The 10,140-nt window shown below is 47.9% G+C and overlaps 2 protein-coding genes across 2 annotated transcripts in view; one reads left to right on the top strand and one right to left on the bottom strand.

Moving 5' to 3' along the window:
• The window catches only part of LOC102387024 (zinc finger protein 420-like), a 143,234-nt gene that overhangs the window by 104,264 nt on the left and 28,830 nt on the right, over window positions 1–10,140 (top strand). The gene's annotated exons all lie outside the window — the stretch shown is intronic.
• The window catches only part of LOC102369055 (zinc finger protein 501-like), a 25,414-nt gene that overhangs the window by 10,313 nt on the left and 4,961 nt on the right, over window positions 1–10,140 (bottom strand). The window contains exon 2 of the mRNA XM_014521721.2: window positions 5,299–6,179. Coding sequence (XP_014377207.1) covers window positions 5,299–6,179 — 881 coding nt within the window. The remainder of the gene's footprint in view (window positions 1–5,298; window positions 6,180–10,140) is intronic.

Here is a 10,140-nt window from a genome sequence, read left to right on the forward strand (position 1 = left end):
GAGTCACAGGTGCCCCATCTCCGTGTTATGCCCCGCTCTCGGCCCAGACTAAAGGGCGCTCCCGGCCCGCCCAGACCCAAGTGGGCGCCTGGGGAGCGGAGCCAGGTGTGCCAGTCACATCGCACCGGCTGTGCCACCAGCGACAGTGGGCCGACCAGCTCCAGGGACAGTGGGCCGGCCAGCCGGGGGGGAGGGCAAACGTGTTTCAGTTTGCAGTGACAATTTTCTCCCCCTGCCCCTGGCAGGGGCTAATTGTAACGGTGCGAAGGGATCTAAGGCTTGCCAGGCCGCAGAAGCGAGCAGTCCCTCTGCCCAGGGAGGCGGCTCCAGCCAGGAGGACCCCCAGGACTGCAGGGGTCCCCAGCCCTTGTCCATTCACACTGGGCAGCATCCACTGGTTCCTTGGACTTGTTTCAGGGCCAGCGGGGACTGTCCAGCGTGCTTCACTATGTTCACTATGTTCAGTTCTCATTTTTCCCCACCGTGTCTAGTCTATTTAGGCTGTAAGGTTGTCCAAGCAGGCCCCACAGAATGCTCTTTCTCTGTGTGATATCAAGCATATTGGGGCCTTTTGGAACAGCTGTAAAAAATGTGACTAATAATAATAAAAGACAGATTTTATAACTCTTTCTCCACTCCCCCAATCTCCCACATCTGACAGCTACAGAATTTAATATCCAATGAGGAATGGTAGGATCTTGGGAATGTGTTACGGACACTTGAATGATATTGCTGTCACTCATGATTTTTTTACAAGTCTTGAGATCTTTACTTCACTGTGATTTGGGGATACTTCCAGGTTTCATGCTTTTTTTAAACAAGTGCATTTCTAATCTTTATAGCAGAGAAATGGTGGAAGACAGGACCAGACTGTGCTCTTTTAGCGTCTTTATATAAAGGCAAACATGAAGAAATCCCAATGAATTAATTCATTAATTCATTTAAATTCTCGTTATTTTTAAGCCAAATTCATGATTTTGGAAGGGACTGATGCATTATTTTGGAACACTTGGAGTCAGTGATATTAAGTAAGCTTAAAATATGTATGATAGTAATAAATTTAAGGAAGATACTTCTGGGGAAAAGAAATACATCTTACAGAGATTACATACTGTACAGGGAAAAGAGCTGATAAAAAATCCTACTGAAAGTTTTTCCATCTAAAAATCCCATTTCACTGCAATCAAAATGTTTCTCAGGAATGGATTGATCTGCAGAAATTAGGTTTGGTTAAAAAACTAATGAAGCATTTCAATCATCATTTTCCAGTTCAGCACTTTAAATGGAACACTGATTTTTCATTTTGAATCAGCCTCATTTCAAAATCAATTATTATATATATATATATATATATATATATATATTTTAAAACAAAGATTGGAAAGAAAACTTTTACTTTATTGATACAGAATGTTCCAATTCACCTGAAATTATTTTATTTTCCAGAAATTATATTTTGCAGGACATTTTAACTTTCATTTTGCTCTAATTCAGAATGAAGGCAAATTTTGAAATGTCAGATTTTCCCACCACAAGGGAATTACAGTTTTCAACTATACCTAATTGGGAATAAATATGAGGCATTTTCAGGTGGAGTCACTGGGAGTGATAATTTTGTATCACCATACTGTTTCCCAAGTGCTTGACCCTGAGGATATCAGAGTTACTGTAGCAGTCCAGGGCTACAAGCTGTCTCTTAGTGCAAACCTAGCCTGCCTTGTGGTGAAAGCAGTACTATACACAGGACTGGATACATGACCTTGGTTGTATTTCCCAGCACTCACTCCCATTTAATGTTTTTCATATATTTCATAGTTTTAATTCTCCTGGAAGCAACACAGGGACACAGCCAGGCGTGGTAGGAATGGTGGTACAATGTGTAGCACCTCTGATGGAGGTATCTGTCAGACTTCTGGCAAAAATTGTAATCAAATGCTCCAGGAAGAGCACACACCAACTGCTGAAGCTTCCTGAGCCTGACGAAGGGTTTTTGAACCCGAAAGCTTGCTTAATAACTATTCTCCAACCATTTGGGTTGGTCTAATAAAAGATATCAAATTCACCCAAGGAACCTTGTCTGCCAGTTTCACATCGGCACCCTTACCTGGAGTGTAACACAGGAGAAGTGGGCTGGCAGGTGCTACTTGATCCAGTCCCTGACAGTTGCAGGCAACCATGTAATAGACATTAAGTCCCAAAGTGACCACAGGAACATCCTCTCTAGTAACATTCCAGGCATAGTTACAGAGACTGATATTTTACATCCAACTGTAGCAACTAATCTTTATATTCAAATTGATTCCCCACTATCAATCAAGATAGTGGTATTTCCATTCTGGCATTAGAGCCTAACAGAACTCCCTTTAACCACCCAGAAAACTCAATGAAAATAGAAAACCAACAAAAGAAGGTTATATAGATATCTTCCATGGATACTTTTGGGTCCAAAGGCCCAAATCTAAACATTTTCAAGCAAAACAAAATCTTTTTAGTTTCCAACCAAAAAACTTTGGCATTCAGCTTAACATTTTTGGTTTTGGACCAAAAGGTTTAAAAAAACCATAAAATTTTCCAGAGAAAGCTTATTGTTTCAGAGGGGAAAAATCCATGTAATCAGTTCATTTTATCAAGACCCCAATTTTTGGTTTTAAAGGATCTTACAACAATAGGAAACTGGATGCAAGACTAAAAATAATGATGCAGACAACGTAGTAAGACTGGGACACTCCTGTGAAAGGAAAGTAAGCCTCCTGGTAAGCACTAGGAAAATATGGACCAGTTCTGTGCATCACAAGTTGTAGTGTGTTGAAAGGTGCAGGTTCAGTACTTAAGAGTTTAAAGCCAAAAAAGACCATTTGATCATACACCTAGTCCAGTGGTTCCTAAATGGTACTGCATGGGCTACTGTGAGACTGTGGTAAGTAACTGGCTTTCATAGGATCTTAATTTAAAAGTTTGCTTAGGTTGTATGGAGGTCCAGTAGATAATCTGAGGGTCAAAATTGGTCTGTTGCCCCCAAAATCCATGAACTATTGACCTAGTATAACTTCTTATATATAAAACTCCTTGCAAATTACTCAATTTCATGTCCACTGAGCCCAGTAACTTGTGTTTGGGTAAATTCCTAACTCTCTCAAAGCATAAGGGTGACTAAACAACTCCTGGTGTGTTTGTAGCCTGTGTAACAAAACAACAACAGTAATACTCCAATTGCCTGGAATGGACTGGGTGCTGTGTAACGGATGGAAGATGTGTGCATCCTGAAGAACATCCTTTATAGGCAAACTGCAGGTAGGGAGAGAAGAGTAGGGCACCCTAAATTATGCTTGAAAGACATATGCAAACAGGATATGAAGGCTTTTGGAAATGACCGGAACCTTTGTGAGGCCTTAGCTGGAGACAGGACAAAGTGGTGCTCCCTTCTCAATCATGGAGTCCAACATCAATGAGGAATGGTCACTCAGATTACAACTAAAACATAACTAAAAGAAACAGCCTGCCAGAAATGAGACCAAAGGAAATGCCATATACACCTGTGACCACTGTGACCCTGCAAGTCTAAACATTGGTCTTTACAGCCACAAGAGAAAATGCACTACTGGTCAGTAGAATAGCTGCAATATCCACCATCACTCGCTGATGAACAGATGCCAAATAGATATAATTCGAGGATGAAAAGAGGTTGCAATCTAAATAAGACAGCAAGACACACGTGAATGAAGAGTCACTTCACGTTTTATTGCAAAGTGTTTTCATGTTACTGCTTTGTCTGTCTGGGCAGAATAAATGTCCGAAAAAAGCTTTATAATGGATTTTCTATAACACAAGCTGGCTGAAGCTGCTCTACCCCAAATGGCTTCCAGTCCCTGTCCACAGCAAGGTCACTTCCAAGCTCATGGTTCTACTTCTGGTCCGAGCCCAGTTTCTATAACTGAATTTCTGTGGGCCTTGTCAGCCCATTCACTCTATGCTGTAGCACCCCTGCTTTGGGAACCACTGCTGTACAAATAACTGTGGAAAAGAATTAAAGAACTTGTTAGTGAAAGAGCCATGCCATGGTTTCAAGAATAACTTGGGCCTGTCCAGCACATAGCTCTTCCACCTTTACCCCTAGCTAATAAACTGCATTAAAAGAAACAAAAAAAATGATGTCATTCAATACTGTTCTTCCCTTGGCAGGGAACAAGAAGATGGCTGCTCTCACTGTTGCAGGGACCTGATGCAACTGTCACAAGCAGAAGAAGCAATCCACAAATGTGTCTATTAAAATGTGGTTCATGACATGAAAATTGTTCCATATGAAAGAATATCTTTGTCTATCTTAAAAAAAAAAAATAGAAAATTCCATCCAAGGATGCTACATTGAAAGAGTACAAAGGACATGGGACATGTTCTCCAGAGAAAATAGCATGTGGTTGTGGACTATGGCAATCCATATATACACAGGAGTAGAGTTAAGGTTACATGGGAAGCCATAAATGGCATTTCCTGACTTGACAGGCCACCAAGATATGGGGGAACTGGCCATTCACATTTTATGGCCCTGAGCTGTAATTTTGGCAGTGCTCAACTTGAAAGGCCACAGGAAGTAAGGTGAACTGGCATTTCTGGTCAGCCATGTGCAAGACATATCTATGTAGGGCTGATCATAAAATGGGAGTGTTTATTGTGGAAAATGTACCCAAAAGGGAAAAATCCTTTGTCAAAATGTTCTATTGCAAAGCACAGGATCTCGGTAAAAATAAAGTGATATACAATTTATTTTGCCTGGTAACTGGAATATTTTAAACAAACCCTAAAATATTTCAGTTCCAAAATACTAGAGCGTGCTGCCTGGAAAGTGTAATTTAAGTACCTCATCCCCAGTCTCCTTGATGGCTGGCTTACATCCCTCATTATCAGTCTGTGCAGCTAAGGATCAGCAAGAGGGGAAGCCTTGGTGCACCATGGGAAACCCAATCCAAGCACAGAGCTCAAGCTGTGGAGGAGGAGTGTAAAGCAATCACACTGCCACTCGCCTGAGGCACTGCACTAACCGTTGGCTGACATGGCACTTCTGTTCTGCCATTACCTTTTCACCTTACAGAAAATTTGCAAGAATGTGCATTCACAGCCAACCCACAGCTGACTTTGAAAAGAAGGCTGGCATCACTGCCCCCACTTCATGCAGAGGGGACCTGAGGGACATGGAGGCAAGGCAGCTCACCTGCAGCCACCCTAATGAACCCACGTCCTCCCAAGCCCCAGCCCAGTGTCCCATCTGTGAATGCCTGGCCCCTATTTGTAAGGCCGTGCTACCGTGTGGCTCCTCTGGTGGGTGATGAGCCCAGAACGCTGGCGGAAACTCTTGCCGCACTGGGGGCAGCGGTACGGCTTCTCCCCTGTGTGGATGCGCTGGTGGATGGTGAGGTGGGAGCTGACAGCAAAGCCGCGGCCACACTCACTGCAGCGGTAGGGACGCTCCCCAGTGTGGGTGCGCTGGTGAAGGCCCAATGTGGAGCTCTGGCTGAAGCGCTTCCCGCAGTGCTGGCACTGGAAGGGCTTCTCACCTGTGTGGACGCGCTGGTGCTTGGTGAGGTGGGAGCTGACAGCAAAGCCCTTTCCACAGTCCATGCACTTGTAGGGCTTCTCCCCTGTGTGGACACGCCGGTGCAGCACCAGCGTTGAGCTCTGGCTGAAGCTCTTCCCGCACTCTCCACACTGGTATGGCTTCTCGCCCGTGTGAACACGCCGGTGGATGGTGAGGTGGGAGCTGACAGCAAAGCGCTTGCCGCAGTCAGGGCACTGATAGAGTCTTTCTGCTGCAGGGATCCGTGGTAGTGCTGGTGGCTGCGGCTGTGGCTGGGGCTGCAGCTGTGGGGCCTGGGCAGGGCGTGCACCCTGAATAAAGCTCCCCCCACACTGGGCACACACGTTCTGCCCTTCCCCTGCTCCCATCCCCCGTGCCAGGACCTGCATTCTCTGTGAGGCAGCACTGCCTTCCTTGAACTTCTTCAGGGCTTCCCCGCCAGGAGGCAGTTTACCCCATCTTTTACCCTGCTGCCCCTCTGGTCTGGTAATGGCATGGCCCAGGGCCTGGTAAATATTCACCTCAGACCGTAACCCGGGTAAGGTCCCATGTGGCTGGGCTGTTTCAAGGCATCCCTGTTGGGGATTTGCATTTGTCATCCCGCCATCTGCTGAGACAAAGAGAAAACCCAGGTAATGAGACTTCAGGCTCAGACCAGGCCAAGCAGCCCCCTCACCCTCTAGAATCTCAGCTTCCTTTTATATTTATCTATAGAAATAAGTTTCTAACTGCTTTGGCTGTGGAAAAAACCCTTGAGAAGGCAACCTGAATGCCTACCAACTCAATGATACCTGCACAAGTGTGCAGAGAGTTTGAAAAAATTGCTCAGATTGTTGAGACTCTGCCACAAGAGTAATGAGTGCAGTAATGCCTGCCTGAATTTGGAGAGCCTGAAAAACTGATCCATGTTAAACTGGAATTGCCCTAGGCATAAACTAGCACTGGATCCTCCAGCTCTGTTTGCAAATAACCTGAGATAATTGCTTCAAGGGGAGGGAGAACTGCCCTGAGTTTAACCAGTAGAACCAGTACAGTTCTACCTTGGTTTTCAGAAAGCTTAAGAAAATTGAGAGTATGGCAGAGGACTGTCCTGAGTGGAACTGACACTACCTAAATTTGCTAAGTACCTGGAACAAGCACTCTGTGAGATTTAAACTGATCAAACGATGGCTGTGAGCTGTGTGGGCAGAGCTTATTTTATGGGGAAAAGGGAGGAGGGCTTGCAAAAGCATTTCTAACTATATCCTGGCTCAGATGGAGCTCATGAGGGCATGCAACTAGCTTCTGAGTTGCTCTAACTTAATTCTCATCCACATCAGTTTCCCTTATGAACATCCAAGCCCTTTGAGTCCTGGAGAACTAGATCATGGCTGTCCAGCTGGCAGTCCACAGATTGCAAGCAAACCCCTGCATGGTTAGCATGCAGCCTGCAGGCTCCTGGCATGGTCACCATTGCCCTTACCACAACAGCTGAGTTCTTCAGGCTCCCCTACCCACTTCCGGCTTCTACTTCCTTCCCCCAGTCCTGAGCAGCACAGCAGGAGAGCACTGCAATTCCTAATCTGTGCATACAGCAGGAGAGGGCTATGCTGGGCTGCTTGCAGTCTGTGAAAGAAAGGCAGGAACTAGGCTGCCCATGCTGTAAGTGGACTTATGGCTGGGAGGGAGGGGATGCTACATGTGTGTTAGAGGGAGCTAGGCTGCCTGTGCAGGAGTGGGGCAGGGGATGTAGAGGGTGCCAGGGGTGCCCATACAACATAATAGGAGGAGAGGGGATGACAGAGCTGGACTGCTGGGAGGGGAAGTGGAGCCAGGAAGGTTGTGTGCATGGTGGCAAGGAACACACTAGACTGCCCACAGGGCAAGAGAGCAGAGGAGGGGTAGTCCATACAGCCAGCAGCCCTCAGTCTCTGGTCTGAGCCTCATGCATGCAGCCCCCTCCTGCCTGGAAGTTGGACAACCCTGCCCAAGAGCAAAGAGACCATTGCCTTACGGATCTTGGAAGAGCACCTCTGTATTTCTCTAGAGAAGGGCAGTCAAAGCCCAACAGTTCCATCTTTTAAACCCAGTCCCTTTTAAAAAAGAATTATTCATCCTTTCTGAAGTAGATTATGCAAAGATTAAAAAACAGTATCCAGTTCTCAAAAGTGGCATGGACTGCCTCCTCCTGCAACTCCTGGTTATGTTGACCACAGACCTGCCAACTTCCACAATGGATGAGGCAGGAGTTTTACAGACAGCAACTCCTTCACTGCATAGACCCAGTCTCTCCCCAGAAAACTTCCAAGCTGTGCACTGAATGAGACAGGGGCTCTGTGGAAAAAATTATATTTGGTGCTCCTTTAGCTAAAGATAGGGTCATACAGATCAGGGACTGAACTCTGGTGCCACAGGAAAGTTTGGTCTGGCTCCGCCGCAAGACACATGGGCAGACGCTCGTCATGCCCCAGTGAGCACCAGACCCCCCCACCCCCCACCCCACCAGGACACCTGGTGGACCCCAACCCTGACCTCCAGCATAGTCAGGAGGCATGTGGGGCCCGTGGTAGGTGGGAGATAGTCAGCTGCGGAAGGCAGCTGAGAGGAGCCGAGGAGGGTCACACACCCCCCGGCTTCTACTTGGCCCAACCCCCCCAGGGAGCCATGCGACCAGAGCCTTGTGAACAGAACGTGCAAACAGGTGCACACTGGGTCCAGTGCATGAATTAGTATGAAGGTTCACGCAGGAGGGCGTGCAGGCAGGGCATGAGGCTCTAGGTGGCGAGCATGAAGAGAAGGGTTGGCACAGTAGTAGGCCGAACTGTTACCTGTACCATGGTGGTGACGTGCTACACCTTGAAGATCCCCTCTGTGGCTGCCCCCTTCCCCCCACCCGGTACCTCTGAGGCCTGCACCCAAACAGAACCCATGGGTCCGGGCTCCACTCACACAGGGCACCCAGCTCTTGGCTGTGGGGGCTGCCTGGCACATCTGTAAGCACATGGGATCAAGAGCAATGTCACCTCCCCTTGTGAGGTTTGCTCCACATTGGAGTCTCTGGAGTAGTGGATAAGGGAGCTCCAGACTGCTGTGCAGGGGGTGCGTGACATCAGGGATGGCAAAAAGGAGACTGACTCTTACTGCCAGGCTCTTCACCAGAATTAAGAACAGGGAAGAGCAAGGCTTGCTGGCAGGACAAGGGTATACAAGAGGAGCTCCCATAATGTCCAGCCAGGGGTCACTTGGATGAAGGCTGTCTCCGGCCCCAAGACACGCTACACCAGGGTCACCACCCAGCTGGATCTTCACAACATGTACAAACTCCTTGCAGAACCACTAGAGCCAAAAGAACCACCAGCTCCTGCACCTAAGGAAGAAAGGCAACCAGCAACCACTCCTAAGACAAAACACAGAGTGGTCATCATGGGAGACTCCTTCTTGAGGGGGACTCAGGGAGTGATCTGCCACCCTGACCCCTTAGCCCGTGAGGTCTGCTTTCTCCCAGGGGCCCAGATCCGGGATGTAGCTGAGAGGATCCAAAAACGTATCCAACCCTCCAACCACTACCCCATGCTCCTTATCCATGTGAACATGAATGACATGGCTTGAAGCAATCCCAGCCAAGTCATGAATGACTACAGGACTCTGGGAACAGGGCTCAGAGAATTGGGGGTACAGGTGCTTTTCTCCTCAATCCTTCCGGTTACAGGTCACGGGCCTAGGAGGGAGAGAAGAATTGTAGAAGTTAACAGAAGACATGAAGGCTTTGGCCTCTATGACCACAGTCCGCACTTCAGAGAGAGAGGCAGTGATTTGTTGGGAAGGGATGGCCTCCACCTCGCTTGAATAGAGAAGAAGCTCTTCTCAGCCAGAGCGGCTGACCTGCTTGACCAGGCTTTAAACTAAGTTTGCTGGAGGATGGGCGGATAACTACCAGTGCAAGCCCACCAAGTGTCAACCACAAAATCAGAAGGTCAGGCTGCACAAGGGAACTCACTCCTACCTCAGCCCAGAGACGGGGCTATTCTAGGAGTGCAGGAAAGCCTAGGGCCTCCGGTGGCAAGCTGACTTGCCTATACACAAATGCCAGGAGCTTGGATAACAAACAGAACAAACATTCTGCTACACAGAATGACTATGATCTCATAGAGATAATGAAGACCTGGTAGGACTCCACCTATGACTGCACCACAGGTATAGATGGCTATTAAGCCTGTGCGAAGCAGCTAGTATTTGCTTCAGATTTGGCCAATTCTGGGGACAGTGCTTCAATTCGGTGATTCAAATCACTGTCCCAAACTGATTTGGCCAAATCTGATTTGGAGATTCGACCACCGCTGAATCGGCCGAATCTCCGAATCAGCCCCATCCCCCGTCTGCTCTCCCAGCCCCGTCAATGGCTGCCCTGCCTAGCCCCAGCTCTTTGAAAAAAAAGCCCTCAGTCACCGGCTGCTAACAAGTGGGGGGCGATCACCGCTGCCCCCCTGTCATGTGAGGGGCTCTGCCATGAGCCCCCTGACCCCTGCCCACTCTCCCAGCACCCCCTCCCCCCATGGCTGCCCCCTCCCCCCCCGCTCTCCCCGGCCCTTGAA

This window comes from Alligator sinensis, unplaced genomic scaffold, assembly GCF_000455745.1.
Source record: "Alligator sinensis unplaced genomic scaffold, ASM45574v1 scaffold496_1, whole genome shotgun sequence".
In the NCBI taxonomy this organism is placed as follows: domain Eukaryota; kingdom Metazoa; phylum Chordata; order Crocodylia; family Alligatoridae; genus Alligator; species Alligator sinensis.